Below are 21,369 nucleotides of genomic sequence, written 5' to 3'. Positions count from 1 at the left end.
TCTGCACCCAACATGGGGGCTCGAACTTAAGACCCCGTGATCAGAATCATGCTGTACAGACTGAGACAGCCAGGAACACCTAGACCCATGGAGTCTTTAAACAGAGGGTTCTTAGGAGCATCACACATCTGGGAGGGGTTGGGGTTTGAAACCCAGTGCTGCTGGGGATGGGCTGTGAGCCCAGGGGATATGGGGAAACAGCCGATGGGGTCTCCCTCACCCTCTTTCCAGTAAGTACTGCACCTCTATTTTTGTCTGTTTTATATGTTGGGGTTTCACTTGGTAAAAGGTTCCTGTGCCTCAAAATAAAGTTTTCCAGGCCTGTGCTGTGCTGCAGCTCTGTACCATGACTCGCCACAGCCCGAGAGGGTGGCTCTGGCCAGCGGGTGACTGGGCAGGCAGACGGGGGCCTCCCGGGAGGGGGTGCAGGTTGCTCTGGGCCACCGTCTCCCTCCCCCCTCTCACTCCTGCTGTGTTGTTGCTGCAGCCGGAGAACACTCCGGGTCTGTCGTCCGTTGACTGGGGTGACAGTTTAATAGTAGCTTCCTGGGCTGTCATTTAAATCTGCCTGCCAGGTTAGTAGGCCAGGGCGGGCTGGCACGCCCCCTGCCCCCACCCGGATCTTCATTCTGCTGGCAGCGGTTGTCTTGGCAATGCTGGGGCCTGGCGAGCTCTGCAGTAGTGTAACTGTGGGGGGAGCAGCCCTTTCATCTCCCCGACCCGGGTACAAGGGGCCCAGCTGCCTTAGGGCTGGGCTGCAGGGCCGGAGCCAAGCTATCCGGTGTTGGTCCAGGCCTGGGAGAGGAAATGGGGACAGATCAGTCCCTCTGTGCCGTGGGAGGGGAAGGGACTGACCCAAGTGCCTCAGCAGTCGTGTTGAGCTGGAATCCACCTTGCCTATGGGTCTCTGCTCTGCCCTCAGAGAATATTCCCTGGGGCCCACAGCCTGTCCTGCAGAAACCTGAGGGCCAGTATCCCTGACATCTCTCTCATCAACCTGTCCCATGTGGCCTGGTCCTAATCCCCCTTTCCTGCTCTTCTCTGCACAGGTAGGTCCCCGCTCTGAGGACTGGGGTCTTCCCGTAGCTTCGGCCAAGTGTCTGTGAATACCTTCTCCTTTTTTTCATGGCTTGGTGGGGCTGGCCCAGAGACAGAAGCCTGGGTACCAGCCTCTGCTGTGTGACCATAGGCCAGTCCTTCCCCTCCCCGGGCCTCATCTTCTATCTGCAGGATGAGGGGCTGGCATTGCAGTAGTATGCCCTCGGTGTCGTTTATTGGCCCATTTGTTTCTTGGAAAATTAATAGACAATGCACCTGCAAGGATGTCCCCTTGGCTAACCAGGTTTGGGAAGTGTGGGAGGAACCAAAGTCATTCTGATATCTGCAGGCCTTTTCAGGACCTTCAGTAAGCCAGTGGGGGTCATGCATCTCCAAGGGGGAAAATAGCAAGTCCTTCTCACAAACATCTGGTGGATGGCTGCCCCCTTCTCTCCCGCCCCTTTGCCTCTCTCTTCCTCTGCCAGGGGCCAGTCATCCATCTCGCACAGTCTCACCAAATCCTGAAGGAAGCCCAGGCAGTTTGGAAGCCACGGGTTTTGTGGCTGCGAAGCAGTAGGCCCCTGTGCTCAGCAGAGGCTGGGTGAGCTCAGAGAAAGTAAAGCCCCTGTGCTGGGCCTCTGAGGGGCAGCTTGGTGCTGGCATGGTAGAGCTCCCAGGCCCCTTGCCACTTGCCTCCTCTCCTGCCCCAGATTGCCATTCTGCTGGCTCCCCCACACCCCAGGCCGTTATCCCACCTCCTGGAATGCCCTTTGTCGCTCTCCTCACTCCGGTGGTTTGGGTGGTTTGGCCGACTCCTCTTCCTTGAACATAGTCCCCTCCTTCGGGAAGTCTTTAATGCCTGGGCTGGGTCAGGTGACCCACTCCCTGGCTTCCTGGCCACAGAGTCAGAATATATCAGGGCTCAAGTGCAGCCTTCCCACAAACATGTGCTGGGACCTTGAGTAGCCACCTCTCTCTGGGCCTTGGTTTTCTGCCTTACAGAATGGGAGAGTTGTAGAGGGAGGGACCTTGGAGACCCTGGGCTCTGCCTGGACAGAGCACTGATTGCCAAGAGGAATCCACACCAAGCCTCTCCACCTGGCAGCCCCTGACCGATCTTTGTTTTGAAGCCCCTGTCTGCACTGGGGCTGCTGGATAAGCGTGGGTGGGGAACAGCAGTGGAAAGGATCTTATTGTCTCAGGGAAGGAGGCCTCCGGGGGTGGGAAGCTGGGAGGTGCTGCGTGATCATAATAATTGCACAGATCATAGACTCTGGGTGGTTGAGCAGGACTTAAGATTCAGTCAGCACCACACCTACATTTCCAAATGAGGAGGCAGGCCCCAGTGACTGATGGACCCGATGTCACACACACACAGCAGCTGGGGCTGGCTGCTGACTTCCACGCCTCAAACTTGCACCTTTACGCTTTTCAGTTATAATGCTCTGATAACATCCTCAGCCCCTTTGCCTTCCCACAGCCTTGTGTGTTTGGCGAAGCAAGGATATTAGCTACGAATGTGGGTGAAGAAAGTGAGGCTCAGAGAAGTTGTGTAACTTGCAAAAGGTGACACAGCCCAAGTAGCAGAGTAGGTTTGTCTGGACCATGGACTGTCTGATGCTTTCCTCTGCCTGTGTTCTTGTTATAAGTAGCAACGCCTCCCTCCTTTGTCCTGGATTTCCCATTCCCCCAACTCTGCCCTGGGGTCAGCTCCTCCCCACCACCCCTCTGGAATCCCAAATCCTTTGTGGCGGCCCATCTGTTGCCATGGCACCAGATTATGATGTCGCAGACCCTGGATGACTATGTACAGCTCCTGGGTTGTGGAGTACAGGGGCTCACAGAGGTGGGCATTGTCCAAGGGGGCAGACTGGCATGGAAGGAAATAAATCCCTGGAAACAGGGAGCCACAGCCTCAAGCCCAGCTGGGGAATCACCCTGGGAGTTGGAGCCAAGGCTAGGAATGGGGGTCTGGCATGGCTTGCTCTGACGGGCATGCCTTGGCAGGCTGATGTAGCCTCTTGACGAGGGACTGTCGGCTCATTACACTGAATGACCCAACACTGGGATGCTTGCTGGGATCCCTGGGAGAGCCTTTTTTGCCTTTTGTTCTTGTAGCAGTGCTTCATGGGAAAGCCACCCTCCCCACCCCCCACTTGCCCAGAGAGGGAAGGAACTTGCCCAAGGTCACCCAGAGAGGAGGGGGCCATGCCAGCATTCAGTCTCAGCTCTTGCTCCAAATCTTTCCATGTGGTTACAGATGTGGCCCACTAGGGCATTTAGTCTGGTCCCCAACCCGAAAGTGGTCATGCTGCCTCAGTTTCCCCAGGTGGTCCATTAGCAGAGACAGATTGTCGCAAGCCCATAGTTATTCTGGCATACGCTTTTGAGCACATTCCAAGGGAATACTTCATCTGTGTGCCTGATCTGCCTCATTGCCTTGTCTGTGGCCCCGGGGACCCGAGAGCTATTTATTTCACTGATCACACTGCATTTGCTCTTCTGGGGTCCTCTGAGCCTGAGGGCCTAGAAAGAGCCTGTGGAAAGAGCTCAAGCTTTGGCTCATGGAATTAAAATCCAACTTCTGCCACCTACCACCCTCACCTCTTTGAGCCTCAGGTTCCTCTTCTGTAAAATGGGATTAACAGCACTACCAGGATAGATGCGAGGAGTCACTGGGTATTGGGTGAAAGGTGCCGGGCCAGAGCACCAGGGTGAAAACTGTCCAAACCAGTCAGGACAGTGAACAAATCTGTTCTCCAGAACATGCCAGGAGTCATCCATTCCTGAGGCTGCCACTTCCTTCCTGAGCCTGTTTGGTCTCAAGGCCGCCCTTCAGGACTATGATGGTGTTTTGGCTGCCCTGGTCTCCTTGCCAGGTGCCTTCAGGGCTTGGCACACCGTGGGAGGCCAAGCTCGCTCCCAGGCTCCCAGCAAGGAGGAAGGAAAGGGTCTTTGGATAGTGACTGGCTGGTCCAGGCCAGCGGACAGAGCCCCTTTATCACTTTCCTCCATCAAGCTGACCTTGCCTCTTTTGGGTTCTGCCTGTTCTTCACCCGCACTGAGTTTCCAGGGGGCAGGTTGGGCTGATTTCTCTTCTGTGTGCTCAGTGCAGAGCCTGGCGCAGAGGCAGGCTCACTGAATGCCAAGCCAAAGCTGCCATGGGATTTTTCCACCTAGTTTGAGGCTTTTCTTCCAAATCTGATGCTGCTGAGTGTTTTGTTTGGGGAGCCATGGTAAGGTAGAGGGGTATCTGACTGAAGTGAAATTGTGGCCCTGCTCCACTCAGATGTGACCTTGGGCATGTACTTAACACTTCTGTGTCAAGATTTCCTCAGCACAGAGACTGGCACACAGAATGCACTTGGAGAAGGTTTGAGCAGGATGAGGGAGACATTGGTGTATACATTTCTTCTCTTCTGTGGACGCTGAGCTTCTTGTGGAAGGGATGTTCTGGTGTTCGTGTTACAAAATGTCCCACGTGCTGTGGTTTATAATTGTACTTATTTCAGGCCGTGGCGTTGGTATCTATTACCCACAATAGCTCCACGGTGCGGGGCTCAGGGAGGGCTGCTTGGGGATCCGGACTGGGAGGCAGGAGAGGTGGTTCTTTCTTTTTTCTTTTTTTCTTTTTTTTTAATTTTTTAAATTTTTTTTTAATGTTTATTATTTATTTTTGAGAGAGAGAGAGAGTGTGTGAGCAGGCGAGGAGCAGAGAGAGAGGGAGACACAGAATTGGAAGCAGGCTCCAGGCTCCGAGCTGTCAGCACAGAGCCCGACGCAGGGCTCAAACCCACGAGCTATGAGATCATGACCTGAGCCAAAGTCAGATGCTCAACCGACTGAGCCGCCCAGGCGCCCCATCTTTTTTCTTTTTTTAAATTTTAAAGATGTTTATTTGGGAGGAGAGAGAGAGAGCGCACACACACGCACAAGCAGGGGGAGGGGCAGAGAGAGAGAGAGAGAGAGAGAGAGCGTGAGAGAGAGAGAGCGACAGAATCTGAAGCAGGCTCCAGGCTCTGAGCTGTCAGTGCAGAATCCAATGTGGGGCCTTGAACTCATGAACCATGAGATCGTGACCTGAACCAAACTTGGACACTTAACCCACTGAGCCACCCAGGTGCCCCAGGAAGGTGGTTTCTGATCCCTGCCTTGCTGTGTTTCCCTGGGCCAGCCCCTTTCCCTCTCTGGGCCTCAGATCCCACTCCTCCGCCCAATCTGTAGGTAGACTGATTCCTCGAGTTTCTGCTAGCCCTGCACAGACAGAGGTATTCTAAAGAAAGGGTGAAAAAAAAATTCACCTCAGAATGCAGATGTACTGCAAGGATTCTACTGAAAGGCAGAAATACAATGGATTCAGGAGACCCAGGGTCTGTCCCCAAATCCCTGCCAGGCTGTTCAGGCCAGGCGGAGCAGTTGCATGGCCCAGAGGCAGCCAGAGGGCCCGTGGGAGGATTTACATAATTCAACACTGGTCACTGGGAAGAAGAAGCGTCCCTGGGAGCAGGTGAGTCCCGGCCCTGGAGGTGTGGGAGCCATGTTCCCATACAGTTCATTGTCCCCACTGAGATCAACCCTGAGTCGGGTCCTGTGCTGAATATGACAGCAATCCTACCCTGGAGGAACATCAGGCCAGTAGAGGGACAGGGAGGAAGGCAAACCATGTTCCTGCCTTCTTATCCAGTTTTGTTACCAGCTGTGAGATCTCAGCCTGCTACATAAGTTCCCTGCGAGGGCACGGAACACCTGTTTCCTTAGCTTGTTCGAACTAAGGCTGAAACCATAAAACAGCAGTAGTTGCTGCTTACTGCACCTTCTGTGCCAGGGTCTCTATCCATATGCTTCACACATTGTAGCTTGTCACTCCTCCTCAGAGCCTTTTTGTTTTCTTCTTCCATTAAGAAAACAGAGGCTCAGAGGTTAAGTAACACCCCTAAGGTCGTACAGATAGAGAGAGGCAGAGCCGGGATTCACACCCCCATGTGGAGCCTCCCTTCCAGAGTGTCTAAGTGCCTCTTACTCTTAGGAGACTGATTTGGGTCTCTTACCCAGTAGATGCTCTTTTCATCACTCCAAACAGAACATACCTCATTAATCTTGTCTCAGAGTAATCATTTGCTTTTAGGATTCATTAGCAACAGCTCCCTGGTGCTTCCAGAGGGGCCTGGTTGGGGGGAGCAGGACAGGCCAGTAAAGGGATTGAGAAATGGCTAAAGGGGTGACTGTAACTGCCATCGGCGATGGGGAAAACTTCCTGGAGGTGGTGGCAGTGGAACTGGACTTTGGGGGAAGAGGAATATGACAGGGGAAACAGGCAGTCCCTTGGTGGATGGGTCCTGTCACCCTTGTTGAACCTGAGCTCCTGAACTTGCAGGCAGGGCCAGGCGTCACCTGCCTCCACCTGGTGCTCAGCAGACGCTTGGGGAATGACTAAGCGTTTCTCTCCTGTCCTCTCTTGGTAGGCGAGGCACTCCGTGGCCTGGTGGGGTGGTGGGAGGTCATGGGGTCCTGCTTCAGACAGAGCACATCCGGGCACCGCAGTGCCACTTGACTGTATCCTGAAAAAACCTGTGCCCACCAGGCCCCTCACGCTCTTTCCTTGCCCCGCAGCCAAGAAGACCGGTGCGGACAGCGACTTCACCTGTGGCAACGGCCACTGCATCCCGGAGAGGTGGAAGTGTGATGGCGAGGAGGAGTGTCCCGACGGCTCCGATGAGGCAGAGGACTACGTGCAGTGAGTCCTGGCCCTAGGGCTGAGGGAGGGGGCTGCATGTGGGGAGGGTTGGGTTGGGGAGGGGGGCGGGGCTCGGCTTCCTCATCAGAGCTTCCTTGCTGGGAGGTTGGGAGGTTCAAGTGAGGCAATCTGTCCGACACAACTCCACACCCACCTTCTGCACACCCTTGGGGGGCCCCTGGCAAAGAGCCAGGTGTATCCAGTGCTAGTTTCTGGTAACTCCTCACAGGCCTCTTGCAGGTTGAGCCCTGCTCCTGGAGCATCAGGAGCTAGAAACAGCCCTTGCCCAGAAGCACCCAGAGCATATCCTCAGGGGCTCCTCTGCCACACACACACACACACACACACAACACACACACACACACACACAATTTTTCTGGAGGGCTCTGATCATAATTCTAGCAGTACTGGTAACAGCAGGAGCCTATTACATGTTTACTGTGTGCTAGGCGCTTAGTGTGCGTTAATTCATCTTCTCCTCGCAGCGGCCTTTGCAAAAGAGGACACTGAGGCTCAGAGAGGTTGAGAGACTTGTGCAAGACTACCCAGCCAGGACTTTGAGGCCCCTGCTCTTTCTTCTGCCCTGAGCTGGCTGAACCCAGGAGCCCTGGCCTCCATGGCAGGCTGGGTGGCAGCAGGGGCAACTAGGGGTTGAGGCATAGGGCCAGAGCCAAGCGCCAGGCCCGCCTCCCACACTCAGGGCTTTGTCTCTCCGTGATTTCTTTTCCAGGCCCTAATCCTCAAAGCAAACTCACACCCGGCAGGTCATTCCGTGACATTTGTTAAATTAAAAAGGAGATGAGAAGGGGGCGGGGAAGGACCCAGGGGTCCCGAGGCAGAGCCTCAGCAGAGTAAAACTGAGACAAAAGGTTGGGAGGGGGGAGCACGTGGAGGAGGGTAGGGCTGGTGAACACCCAAGTCACACTCCTCAGGGGTCCATCTGCCCCAGATGCAGAGGTGGGGACAGTGGAGGCCTGCGTCCTGTCCCTGTCTAGGGCTGTGGCTGGTGATAACTGAGTTTCCTCGTCTCTTAGCAACAGAGCTAGCGGTCTCCTCGTGAGAGAGAGAGAGAAGGGAGAGAGAAAGGGAGAGCAAGAGCAACCCTGGCCCAAGATAGGAGGCTCCCTCGTTTCCTTGCGCGGCTGCCTCTGCCTTCCCTGGCCAGGCCATCCGCCCTATCCTTTCGTACTCCCCACGCGGCCAACCTGTCCTGGACCTTGTCCTGAGCTTCCTCCTGAGCTGCAGGAAGGAACAAAGCCTAGCCACGCCCACTGTGACTCTCATCTTCAGCGCAGTTTCAGATCCCCGTTTAGAGAGAAGGAAACTGAGGCCAGGATGGGTTTGGCCACTTGCCGGAGGCTGCCTGGCTAACAAGGGGCAGAGTTGCATATGGCTGGGAGTGTGTGTGTGGGGAAGGGGCTGTGGCCACAGGGGGCTTTGCAGGGGGACTGTAGTCAGCCAGTTGGGCCATCCCAACCCACTCCAGCAGTCACCATGGACGAGGAGGCAGCAGGGGGATGGGGGGAGCTTCAATCACCATTATTATTGGGGTCTGTCCTGCTGCCTGAGAGCTAGGCTCCCCCTTCTCCCTGTGTCTCTGCCTCCTTGTGTGAGTGTACATTTTCATCTTCCCTCACCCTATCTCCGGAGCCCTCTCCACCCTGCTCTCTTGGACCACCTCCCCCCTCTGCCTGCCCCTCTCCTCATCCTCCCTCTCACCCTCCCTCTCCTCCCTGCCCTGCCCCACGTTTCCCTCTGCTTTCTCCCTCTAGCAGTTGTTGCCTTCCTATCTATCCCTTGGCAGGGGCTCTCCAGCCTCCCCCCCTCCTGCCTCCCAGGTCTACTTTGTGCCCATAGTTGAATAACTAGAGGCCCAGAGAAGTTAGGGGCTTTGCTTCCAGGATGCACAGGTTGCTTGTGGCTGGTCGGCCTTCTGTGATAGAAGACGAGTGGGCTCGTCAGGCCCTCAGGCTTGACGGAGTGCCCGTGGGAGCAGGACTCAAGGCTGCACCCTGGGAGTTGGGAGGCCCAGCTCTCCTCTGGGCTCTCCCAGTGAATTTGCTGTGAGATCCTGCACACTTTCCCATCCTCTTCGGGCCTCAGTTTCTAACATCTCATAATTCCAAAGACCATGATCTAAGATTCCTGGACTCCTAGCACCCTTCCTTGTCCCAGCCGGGGCACAAGGCCCAGGATCCACTTCTTGTGCCAAGTTACATTGGTCAGGGGCAGGCAAGGCCTGTGGGTAAGGAGGGCTGCCTGGAGGAGGTGGGCCAGAGTGGGACTTCAAGGGACAGGCAGAATTGGGGGCAGCAGGACCTGGTAGCAGGCTTGCTCACCTGCCTCCCCACCAAATGGGGAACTTGGTAGCTGACCCACTGCTCATTTAACTGGTGTTGCCATAGCAACCTCCACAGCCTACCAGGTTCGCCTCTATAGCCTCCCGGGTTCCTAAGGACTATGCCAGCTCAAAGAAAGATTCAGGCAATAGTAAGGTATAGTGGGTTTGGTTGTGTGATATATTTGGGTCCAGGTCCTGTGAGACCTCAGGCAGGTTGTCCAGTCTCCCTACAGCTCAGTTTACTCATCTGTAAAATGGAGTGATGGCACCTGCCTTATGGGGTTACACGGATGAAATGAAAAAAATGTGGCAAGCATCAGTGCTGGAGTAAACGGCATCCCAGCTCTCTCTCTCCCACATACACCAGTTTCACATTTTAGAATAAGTAGGAGGTTGCATAGAGAGGGAAAGGCATTTGGGAGCAGGTCCCCATGTTCTTGTGTTCCCCCCACTATGTCATCTGCCCTTAGCTGGCTGGGATTTCTCCTGGCTCTCCTTCCTTCTGGTTCTGGGTTTTTTGTCTATCAGATATGGCCAAGAGTCACAGTAGGAAAGCCTGGACATTTGCCTAATGAAAGTAGCATTTTAGCTCTAATTATAGCTCACTTGATTGGAGACAGCTTCTCACCCCCCTCCAGGCACATGATGGGAGGGGTACAGGGTAGGGGTGGGGAGGTTGGTCCAAGGTGAGTGAGTTGCAACTTTGGGTACTGATTACTGAAATGGGATTTTGTTCATCGTCTTAGAACCTTTCCACTGGAAGGGGGCCTTACTAATTGAACCAAGTATACTTTCCTACCATAGATCAGTAAGTGGAGGCCTGGAGGTTTTTGGAGATCACCTAGCAAGTTAGAGGCTGACCAGCTAGAAGGACTTCACCTGAGCCCATGGGAAGGACCATGGGTGTGACCTCTCCTGCATGACGGGATGGCCCCATGCCTTGCTTCCTGCCAGCAGCAAGGACACTGGTAGCCCCCACCCCCTTAGTCCCTGGCCCTCCTAAAGCTGCCCATCCCCATCTGGAGGTCGTCTGCCCCTAAGCCTCACATGACCTGACACCACAGACGTCTCGCTCACTAAGCGGCCATCAAACACCTTCATTCTTTTATTTCGACAGACATTTCTCTTTTATTAATTTGTGAAGTCATAAATTAAAATGGATTGGATTTCTGGGGCAGGATTCTCTGGGAATTGATAATGCCTACAGCCACTCCAGCATGCAATTTCACGCCCTTGCCGGCTTTGGAGGATTCCTGGTATCTGAGAGATGGGGGGGTTCTTCCTCCTGCCTCTCAGAACCTCTGGGACGCTTGACAGCAAGCCAAGGCATTCCTCAGGGCATCTTAGAGAGAGGCGTTTGGGTAGAGCGCGTCATTGTGGTGGGCATGTGGACTCTGATGATGTGCACCCCCAGGAACGAGACCGGGGCCCTCCCAGCACCGTGCGTTTGCCTTTCATTAAACAGGGGCAACTGGTTTCTGAGTTGTTCCAGGCTCTGAGTGTAGAGATTTCCATGTTTCCTCATTTAAACCATCTACCAATTCTAGGGGATTATGTTACCCTATTTTCAGGTCGAACCTTGGTACAGAGAGGTTAAGTGACTTGCTGACCTGCTTCATGTTAATAGATGGTTTTGGACCTAGGTGTGCACGACTCCAAAACACATTCATGCTCCTTGTCCTGCACTGTGCTGCCTGGGGGGGGGGGGGGGGAACTCTGGCTTCAGTTATCCCGAAAGTGGACAATAGGTGGCCATGTTGCGGTCCCCACCTGAGGAAAGGCCCAGGGAGCCTCCTTCCTCTGGTGATCCCTCTCCAGCCCAGAGGTGCTGGTGGGGACCAATGGGGCCTACTTTTCTCACAGGCAGTGGTTAAGTGCAGTAAGTTAAGCAGTGTGTCTGGAGGTAAGAGACCTGGCTTCAAAGTCCATCTCTGCCTCTCTCCACAAGACTCTGAGCCAATGACGTACCCTCTCCGGGCTCTGCTCTCCTCGTCTGTAAAATGGAGGTGGTAAGAGCACTCGCCTCATAAGGGGATATTGTACGCCAGCCCGGACCAGCCTCCCGGGGCTAGGCAGTGAGGAGGCCTGACCCAGGAGCCTGGAAAGTGAGGTTCGCCTGCTAGCTTCGGGGAAGAGCTGCATTACAACAGAGACGGTGAGGTTCTAGGAGAGAGAGGTGGTTGGAATACCTGATATTCAGTAGCCTAGGCAGGCCCCTCCCCTCGCTGGGTCTCTGACTGCTGTCACTATAGTGGGTGTTCCTCGATGTGACCTCTTGGGTCCTAGCATTCCAGGACGGGTCTTGGCTCTTTGAGGGTACGAGGGCTGGTGTCAGGCACTGCTGAATCTTCTGGAGCCTATAATTAGAGCTGTCTATTTAAGGACACAGCAAATGTCTTATTAATTATAAAGAAAGGAAGCAGACGGATTGTTTAATCATTGTCCTTGCTGAAAGGTTATGCAATTAACTATATAAATATTCATTAAAAGTTCAAGCGGCTGCCTGCTGCACTGGGGTATGCAGAACTAGGCCCCGAGAGGTAGGGAGGACGGTCAAGGGCCATTTCAGTCACCTGGGCTTTTGGGTGTAGAGTTTGGGGCCGGTTCAGTCTACCTCTCCATCCACGGGGGCGTGCAGGCTTTGATGGAAAGGGCAGGCTTCAGTCAGAAGCCTCTCTGCCTCTGCCTCTCACCTGCTGTGCATCTTTGTGCCAGTTCTTTGGTCTCTCTGAGCCCGTTTCCTCATCTGCAGAATGGAGTGCTTACCTGAAGGCCTGCTGCCCTGCTCTACCCCAGGGGTGCTGCTATGAAGATCTTTGTGAATGGCGCCCTTGGAGCTGGCACCTCTATCCTGCAGGGTCTGCTCATCTGGGAGGGTGAGGGTGAAATGAGAAAATGAAGTAGCCTGGCACACCGTGGGTGCTCAGTAAATACGGCTTCCTTCCAGCTCCCCGTGAAGTTCTGTTTCCTGAGGCCTGGCTCAGGGGTAAACGGTCACCTCGTGCCTCTGTCTCATTGCTCTCTCGGGAGCTTGCACGCATACAGAATGCTTCTATCGCTTTTATAGGAGTGAATTTAAAACGGATAACATATCCTATATCTTTTAGACTTGCAGAATGTTAACCCAGTGGTTCTCAAATGGGGTGCATGGGAATCACCAGGGGTTGAAGAGCGTTACTGAAATGCAGATTCCTGGGCTCTGCCCTCAAGTCTGGATTCAGCCTAAGTTGAGCCAGGCCCAGGAACCTGCTTTTCCCACAGCCCCCACACCCCACCCTACAGTCAGGAATCTGGGAAACACTGGTCGGCTTCAGCTCCCTCTTGTGCGTACTGGGGTCCTATAGTGCAGGGGTAATAGAGGTGCTCCGGAAGCGCCCACCTCCCAGCTGCCAGACCTCCTTCACCCACCCTACACCCTGCCCCAAGGCAGCCTTTGCAGAATGTCTTTTTTTTTTTAATGTTTATTTATTTCTGAGAGAGAGAGAGACGGAGACAGAGAAGGAGTGGCGGAGGGCAGAGAGAGAGGGAGACACAGAATCCAAAGCAGGCTCCAGGCTCTGCTGTCAGAGCCCGACACGGGAACCCATGGACCGCGAGATCATGACTTGAGCCGAAGTTGGGCGCTTAACTGACCTGAGCCAGCCAGGTGCCCTGCAAGGCAGTCTTTGTAGAAGATCTGAGTGTCAGCGCTCTCTAGGGCTCTATGCAAACAGTTATTTGGGAAGTGGAATTTCCATAAAATGAATCCTGTGAATCCTGTGTTCCCAGCAGGGTGCCTCGTATTTCATGACATCTATTCCTACGGATAACTCTGGGGTCCAAGGTACTCCTGTCCCTTGGTATAGTAGTGTCTGGGGGCCCTTCCTCAAACAGCTGCCCCCTCTCCCATCTTATCTGCCCTTTTCTCCGTCTCTTGTGCCATTTCCTCCCTGCTATGGAAGCAGAGAAAGAGGACCTGGTCGGGGATGAGAGAGCGAAGTTGAAGGCGGAGGCAAGAGTGACCTCTGCCTGCAGGTGCAGTGGACTGTGCCAAGTGCCCGGCATCGGACACAGCTGACTTTGAGTCCCTGCTCAGTTCTTACCCAGCTGTGTGACTAGCACCCAGGGCTTACCACCATGTCTGGTACACAGCAGTACCCAATAGATACTCGCTGAGTGAAGAGACAAGTGCTCCTCTGTTCATTTGGAGGAGAGTGCATAATCATAAGTGAGCACTGGGCCGAGCGTGCTTCTAAGTGCCCTACAGACATTAACTTGGGAGTCATAACAATCCTATGGGCCAGGGAATAGTATCCTCCCCAATCTATCGGCACCGATGGTGAGGACTGTTGACCAAGGTCACATAGCCAGTGAGTGACTGAATCCATGCCCAGCAAGCCAGCGTTCCGGAGCCCATGCACTCGACCTCCGAGCTGGAGGCCTCGGACATAATCCTCGCCCTGCTGGGTTTTTGTGAAGATGAAATGAGTGCCTAGCTCGGTGCCTGGCACGTCCTAGAGACGACTGAGTTTACACCCTGGAAGGTAGTAGGGAGCCAGCCACGGAGGTCTGAAATGCATCTACCACAGCTGGGTCTGTCACGTGGCTCATCCTGGGACGCTCAGGATGAGAGCCGTCCCCAGCCCTGATCAGGGTTCTCATTCTTTCTTCCAAATTGAGAATCAACCTGGGGCTTCAGGCCCCTGATTGAGTCAGCCTCTGATTGCGGCTGCAGTAATTATAGCTGTGTGGTCCCGCTGGGCCCTGCCGCACAGCACTGCTCGCAACAGCGGGCTCGGCACCACTGCTGGGGGAGCAGCCAGGAGGGGGTGGGCTGCACCGAGGGAGCTCTTGGGGCTTTGGTGAGCCCTCCAAATCCACAGGTTCAGATCGCCGAGTCACTGATCTGGAAGCCAAACCGAGGCTAAATTGGAGTATATTTCACCCCAGGGCACACAGAGGGGAGATGACAGAGAAGTGTGCAGCTTTGCGTTGCTGGAGCTGAAAGGGGAGGTTTGGAGGGAGGGAGGTGGGGCTGGTGAGGCAGTCAGGGAGGCTTGAGTGCCAGGGGCCAGGGGCCCGCGAAAGGGCGTTAGACAGGGAGTGGTGGGATCGGATGTAGGATTGGGAGGGTCTCTGGGGCAGACAGTGGCTGCTTCTCAGATGAAGAAACCGGGACCTTGGGCAGGAGGGCCCTGATGGATTCCCAGGGGCTCAGGCCAGGTGGCCGGAGTCGGGCAGTAGGACTGGTTGGCGCCATGCCCTGTGTCCCCCTTGCCTAAGCCACGCCCTTGTGTCTGTCTCCACAGCCAAACAGGTGTGTCCCGCAGAGAAGCTGAGCTGTGGACCTGCCAGCCACAAGTGTGTGCCTGCCTCGTGGCGCTGCGACGGGGAGAAGGACTGTGAGAGCGGAGCGGACGAGGCCGGCTGTGCCACCTGTGAGTTGGGTTAGGTCGCGGGGTCTACCAGGGGGTCAGGCAGCACTGGGGAGCAGCAGCCACTTCTGGGAGGGGCCTTCTCTCCGGGGCTCAGTGGGTGGAGAGCAAAGGGTAACGATCAGGACACTAGTAATGGCCAGGCGCTCTGGAGAGACATTTCCTGCTTTCATCCTCACAACCACCTCACGAGCAGCCATGATCATTCCCATTTTACGGGTGAGGAAACTGAGGCTCAGACAAGTGAGGAAAAGCACCCGAGGCTGAGTGATGGAACTGAGATTCAAATCCAGCTCTCGATAGCCAAGCCCAGGAGTACTTCTACCATATCTGACATCTGCTCATCCATTCCATCCGTCTCCACCAACCTCCGAGCGAGGGCAGGGGGCCAGAGCCGGGACGTGGCAAGTAATGGTGGCCGCCTGGGCCAGGGCACTGGTGGTGCGGGGGGAGGGGCAGACTCCTGAAGTGTGAAGGACGTCTGATGCTGAAATCTCAGACTGGTGAGCTCGAATGTCACAGGGCAGGGAAGACATCCCCAGCAGCCTCGGCAGGGACAGATGGAAGTGGTCATTGGGGTAGTTCCACATCACTGAGCTTCAAACACAGGATTATCTCCTTCCCAGGGAGCAGGCCAGCAGGTCCTGGGCCAGTGGGGCTATGCTTGTTTCCATTCGATGGACACCTCCTGTGTGCCAGGCCTGGAGCCAGGCTCTGAAAGGATGATGAGGTGAATCCTACACGCTCCTCCTCTGGGAGCTCATGATTAATAGGGGAGACAGACTGGCTGTCGATAACGAGGCTGCAAGGCTGGGCTGAGATAGGGGTGGTTTGCAGCATTATGGGGGCTTTTGCCAGGCACTTACCCACCACTGCCTCCTACCCCACTTCCTCCACCAGCCTCTATATTTACATCCTCTCCATCCTCCCTAGCCAGAGGAAATGCCAGCTCTCTGGAGCCTTTTGAGTCACAGCATTCTAGATTCCAAGTCTGGAGTTCTGAGGTGTCTGAAGCAGGAAGCATCTGGGTATGGGGGGAGATCCTGGCTGGGGCCAGCAGTTTCAAAGCCCTGGTGATGGCATTGGCCTGTTTCTTCAGCTGTGATGATTTTGCGGCAGCTTCGCTGGCCAATGAAAATCCACTTCCCTCCTTACCCACCCATAATCAGATGTTTCCCCAGCTCTAAGGGCCATCAGCCCCTATTGCACAGGTGGGAGTATCTCTAACTAGGGCCATCTTGGGAGGGAGATGGGGAGGTGAGGGGAGGGGTTAGAAGGTCTCACTGAGTGTCTCTGCCATAGCTCCCAACCACCTGGGCAGAGGAAGAATTCTCCTTCTCTCCTCCCTCAGAGCTGCTTCCATTTGTGAGTGCTGGGAAGGTGGGGTCTCTGGATGCAGATCTGAGAATATGGCTCTCGATACTGCTGTCAGCTTTGAACCTCAGGGAGAGAACTCAGTATAAAGAAGCACATCTTCCCAGAACGCTAAACTTAGTGAGTCCTTCCCCCCCAGACATGTGCAAGCTGAGTCTGGCAGGAAAGAAGGGAGCTAATCTAGGCATCTGAGTAATCTTGAGGGGCAGACACCACAAGGTAATGTGTGCTTTTCCCCACCAGTGCCCCAACATCCCAAAAGCCCAGAAGGGGGGGAAAAAAGCAACTGTCAGAAACTTGATAGAGCCGTCGGCAACACATGAGGAGCTGCCTACATTGTGAAACTGAAGACATCATTCTATTTTATGTCCAGTAACAATGAAAAATGACGTTTTTCTATCAGAAAATTAAAACAGACTCTTGGCGCCCCCATGTGGAGAGATCTGGTGCTGCTGCCACCACACATTACCCAACGGCCATAGCCACTGCATTCATGTCCCACCTGGGTCCCCACGCTTTTTCATGGCCTCTGTGTAAGGAATGAAGTAGGCAAAGGTGAAGAGGTCGCTGCTCGGAAAACAGCTTACACTCCAGGAAAAGAGGAGAAAAACCAGAAAGCTGAGAGGGGTCAGAGTAGGAGAGAAGAGCCCCAAACCTGAGTTCTGGTTCTGTGCGACCCTGGGCAAGTTGCTCCTCTCTGGGCCTCAGTTTCCCCATCGGTAAACTAGTGGTTGGGCTGGTGGTCTCCAAGGCCCTCCCAGGCTCTGAACCGAGCAGTTCACCAGAGAGAGGAAACCCAGGGCCCCAGCAGGGCCAGTGACCTATGCCCTTAACTACTGCACATCCCTTAGTTACCCCTCCACACCTGGGCTGGTCCAGCATCCATCCGCTCCACACCGTGCACTGCCCGGAGCTCTGTGCCAGGCCCTCAGGATGAAGCTGGGTCAGTCTCAGAACCTGTCCATGTGGTTGTCACAAGGGAGACAGAGAAGGTCATCAGGCCCAGACACTTGAGCATGCTGTGAAGGGCACCTGAAAGGAAAGCAGAGGTGGAGGGAGGCTTCCCAAGTAGGAGAGCCAAAGTGTGTTGTGAAAGAGGTGGAATTGGGGCCCCTGAACGATGAGAACTCCTCATTGTGAAATTGAGACGGTGGTGGGCAAGAGTTGAGCACCCAGCAGATGGAACAGCTTGGCAAAGACCTGGAGGTGAGCAGGTGGGCAGATAGTCTAGTATGGCTGAAGCCACGGTGTGTGCAGGAGTGAGGTGTTGGGGTAGAGCAGTGGTTCCGTGCCAGTGACCTTGGATGCCAGGCCAGGGGACTTAACTGGGATAGTGCGGGCCAGGGAGGGGGGGTGGGGGGGAAGGGGCCTGGAGCTGTGCTGTTAGGAGACAGCTCCAGACCTCGTTACCTGGGAAAGGTCAGTGTCACGTTAGGTATTTCCTAGGAATATCACAAGGCCCTTCAAGACAGGCAGTGCCCTACCGCGGAAGCGCTCCTAGCCCCACTGCCATGCTGGAGGCGGGACGGGAATCTCGCTCCCAGTGAGGCTACGGAGGCTCAAAGGGAGGGCAAGCGTGTTGCCCAAGACCCCCCCTGCATGGCCCCGGATTGGAAGCCCCTGTGCAGTCCCTGACGGCACGTCCACCGTCGGGCCCCGCAGAGCGCATGCGGCCGGTGGGCGAGGGTCAGGGCCCCTGCAGCGGGGCCGGAGGGGCCGGGGCGCGGGCCGACCCGGCTCTCTGTCCCGCGCAGTGTGCGCCCCGCACGAGTTCCAGTGCAGCAACCGCTCCTGCCTGGCCGCCGTGTTCGTGTGTGACGGCGACGACGACTGCGGCGACGGCAGCGACGAGCGCGGCTTGCGCCGACCCGGCCTGCGGGCCCCGCGAGTTCACGCTGCGGGGCGGTGGTGGCGGCGGCGCTGGGTGGCGGCGCCTGCATCCCCGAGCGCTGGGTCTGCGACCGTCAGTTCGACTGCGAGGGAACCGCTCGGACGAGGCGGACGAGCTGTGCGGCCGTGCGGGCCCGGGGCCACGCCGCGACGCCTCCTGCGCCGCGGCCGCCCAGTTCGCCTGCCGCCAGCGGCGAGTGCGTGCACCTGGGCTGGCGCTGCGACGGCGACCGCGACTGCAAGGACAGTCGGACGAGGCCGACTGCCGTAAGCCCCCGCCCCCGTACTGCGCGGCCCCTGCGCGGCCCCGCCGCCCCCTTCGGCCGGCAGATGTGCGGGAGTCAGGGCGCCTGCCACGCCCGCCCGGGTTACATGGGTTACGGTGGGGCGTGGGCTTGGGGAAGGTGGAGTCTTGTTTGAGGTCCCCAAGGCTCTAAAGCTGCGCGGCTCAGGTCTAACCCCACAGGTCAAGGTCTTCTCTGGTCTTGCCCTCCTGTCATGTCTCCCACCCCTGCCCTTCCCTGCCCGCTGGCTCCAGTGCCCGAGACCTTGAAACACTCAGGAGCTCCCCCAACCCTCCTTACCTGCTGGGCTTGCTTGTCCTTCAAGGCCTCAATCCTCCCAGCTGGGCTGGGTCTCTCCCCCTGGGCTACCCTGAACCACCCTATCCTACAGCGTGGCCGACTCTGTGATGTCCTCTGTGCATTCCTCAGCCCCCCCCCCCCCCCCCCCCCCCCCCCGGCACCCTTGAGCTCCTAGAGGATGGAAAGCCTCTCAGTAGCCTCTGGGTTCCCCACACCCCACATAGTGCCCCGCATGCAGTGGGCACCCAGGAAGGGTTTGCTGAAGGGATGAAGTCATTAACCAATGAACACCAACACTCAAAAAAAGGCCACGTGTTGGCTGTAGATGGGTGGCCCTGGGGAGAGGCAGTGGATGGGAAAACAGGAGACCTGAGTTTTAGACTGGCTCTGCCAGCCAGAGTGCTGTGTGATCCTGGGTGAGGCCTTCCCCCTCTCTGAGCTTCAGTCTCCCCATCTGTATACTGGAAGTGCCTTGGCCAGGTGTCCTGTCAGGACTCCCAAGCTCAGCCACCGGTTTCTGTTCTTGCCAGGGTGGATGGGGGCTGGGGCTGGGGGAGGAGAGCTTTTCCAACACCATGTTGGCCCTGACGCTCCTTCCTTGCCCTCTCCTGGCAGCACTGGGGACCTGCCGTGGGGATGAGTTCCAGTGTGGGGATGGGACTTGTGTCCCTACAATCAAGCGCTGCGACCAGGAACAGGACTGTCTGGACGGGAGTGACGAAGCTGGCTGCTTGCAGGGTGCGTGGAGTTGGGGGCAAAGGGGAACGTCCTCCTCGAAGAAGAGCCTGAGCATTCCCAGGCTCCAGAGAGAGCAGAGTTTGGAGCGATCTCCCCTCGGTCCCTGAGCTGTGTCTTCCCTCGGAGCATCCCTTGCCCCCTAAATTACCCAGATTTACTCCCTGGAGGCCTACTGGCCCCAGAACCGGATTTTAAAGGACTTGGCAAAAGCTGAAAGAGGCCTAGGGGGATGTGAAAAGACACTGCAGGAAGTCCAGCCCCCACCATTTGTCCACACCGAGCCTCCAAGTGGCTTCCTTCCCAGAGTGAGAAGAAGCTCAGTCCCCTGCTGGGAGCCTCCTTAATTCTCAGATGACTCTCTGGGACCCTGACCCTGGTCATCTGGGAAATGGATAAAGGGTTGGGCAGTGAGGCAGCCTCCCTCATGGAGGGTCTCTAGGGCACAGGTCTCCTTCAGATGGTCAGTCTAGCCCCCAGGATCTCCACAGGGCTCCCATTTTTCCCTCTCAGGGCCCCAGTACTGCCAGATCAGGTGCAGACACCGCCACCTTCTGGCCCTGCCAGCTAGATGATGCTTGGGCATCCTGATTATCCCTGGGGTCCTGTACTTCTATGAACAGAGCTCCCACCAGCCCTGTATTCAACTGTCTGTCCTGGGCCCTGTAGAGACCAGGAGGACTGGGGCTGGAGCTCTGCTCACCTCCCAGGGACCTGGCCCAGCCCAGCCCAGCCCTCCCTGCCCAAGGTCTCACAGGTCCTGTCCACTCTCTTGTCCGGCCCGACAGATGTCAACATGTGAGGGTCCCGCAGATTTCAGTGTAAGAGTGGCGAGTGCGTGGACGGCGGGGAAAGTGTGTGATGCTCAGAGGGACTGCCGGGACTGGTCGGATGAGCCTCTGAAAGAGTGTGGTACAGTACCTGTCTACTTCTGGATGCTGGACTAACCCCCCACCCCCACCCCCTCCTGGCATCCCGGTGGAGGCCTGTGCCTGCCCATACTGCACACGTTCTGTTCTCACCATCTCTCTGGACTCGTGGGCTGTCCTGTGGCCTCAGATGGGGCTCTTTGCCTTTGGGGCCTCGTTCTGCATCTCTACAAATCGAACTGCCTATTCTTTCCAATCCGGATGCTCAATTATGCTTCCTCTCACAAACTCGGACTCTCCTCCTCACTCCTTCCGCGTTCAGACCTCTGAGTACGTGCTCACTCTGAAACTTTCTTCCTCAGTAATTCTGCCCTCCTGACTTAGCCAGGGCCCTGGCCTCTGAGGCCTCCCAGCCAGCCCCCTGCAGAGGGAGAGGTAGGGGACAGCAGGCAGGTGGCCAACTGAAGTGGATCCCAGGGCCACCTGGCTCAGGCCAGGCCTGGGGTGAGGATAAGGCAGACCGATCAGCAGAAGGTGGCACCAACCTGACCCTGAGGAGGAGCTCAGACAATCTGGGAGACAAGACTTAACAGGCTGGGTGTGAGTGAGGGGCAGAATGAGGCAACGGTCCTAATAACTACAGCTGTCAGGGTGTGTTTCAGGCTAAAAGAACAGGAGGGTCTGGGCTGTAGGTGAAGTGAACATCCCACTGAACATGCTGGAAACCCAGTGTGGGCTCCAGGAGGGTTTATTGCCAAGGTCAGGGGTTTGAACAGAGAGTTCCTGGGAGGACAGAGCCTAGATCGGACCCTCCCTTCCTGGCAGACTCATTTCTACCCAGCATCTCCCATCCTGGGCACTCAGGGGGGTTTCATTCTCTAGAACTCCCCAGGAGTGGCATATTTCCACCCCTTTTTGAGATTTAAAACTTGATTTTGAATGGAAGAGTGGTTGGGTGAAGGTCACTCAGGCTCCACCTAAGCTTGCAGGACAGATTCTCCTCTCGGGCCCTCCTGCCCCCACCCCTCCGCCAAGGGCCCTGCCAGGTAAAGTTCCAGAAGAAGAAGCCTAGGGAAAAGAGGATAGAGAAGTGGGAGCAACGGAGCCTAACCCCCCACCCCGCCCAGATTGGGAGTTCACCAGGGACACTAACCTACTAAATCTCTTCTTTCTGGTCTTTTGCATGACATACCTGAGAGAAGTGTGTACGCATGTATTTGTGTCTCTGTGCTGGTGAGAGGCCAGTATCTGTGTCCGTGGCTCCTCCTCTGAGTGAGGCAAGGGAACCGCATCTCGTGTCTCTGCGTGTCCCCGCATCTGTGTGAATGTGTCTGTGGAGTCCATGGGCCTGTCGGTGCCTTTGCACATGAGCTGGTGCGTGTGAGCATGC

The 21,369-nt window shown here is 56.1% G+C and overlaps 1 protein-coding gene across 1 annotated transcript in view; it reads left to right on the top strand.

Moving 5' to 3' along the window:
• The window catches only part of LRP8 (LDL receptor related protein 8), a 76,945-nt gene that overhangs the window by 28,641 nt on the left and 26,935 nt on the right, over positions 1-21,369 (top strand). The window contains 10 exon segments of the mRNA XM_030326157.1: positions 6,649-6,767; positions 10,989-10,992; positions 14,402-14,530; positions 17,656-17,759; positions 17,761-17,793; positions 17,795-17,881; positions 17,884-17,979; positions 17,981-18,035; positions 18,038-18,058; positions 18,991-19,113. Coding sequence (XP_030182017.1) covers positions 6,649-6,767; positions 10,989-10,992; positions 14,402-14,530; positions 17,656-17,759; positions 17,761-17,793; positions 17,795-17,881; positions 17,884-17,979; positions 17,981-18,035; positions 18,038-18,058; positions 18,991-19,113 — 771 coding nt within the window.

This window comes from Lynx canadensis, chromosome C1 (genome assembly GCF_007474595.2).
Source record: "Lynx canadensis isolate LIC74 chromosome C1, mLynCan4.pri.v2, whole genome shotgun sequence".
In the NCBI taxonomy this organism is placed as follows: domain Eukaryota; kingdom Metazoa; phylum Chordata; class Mammalia; order Carnivora; family Felidae; genus Lynx; species Lynx canadensis.
This window is presented reverse-complemented; position numbering and strand designations above follow the sequence as displayed.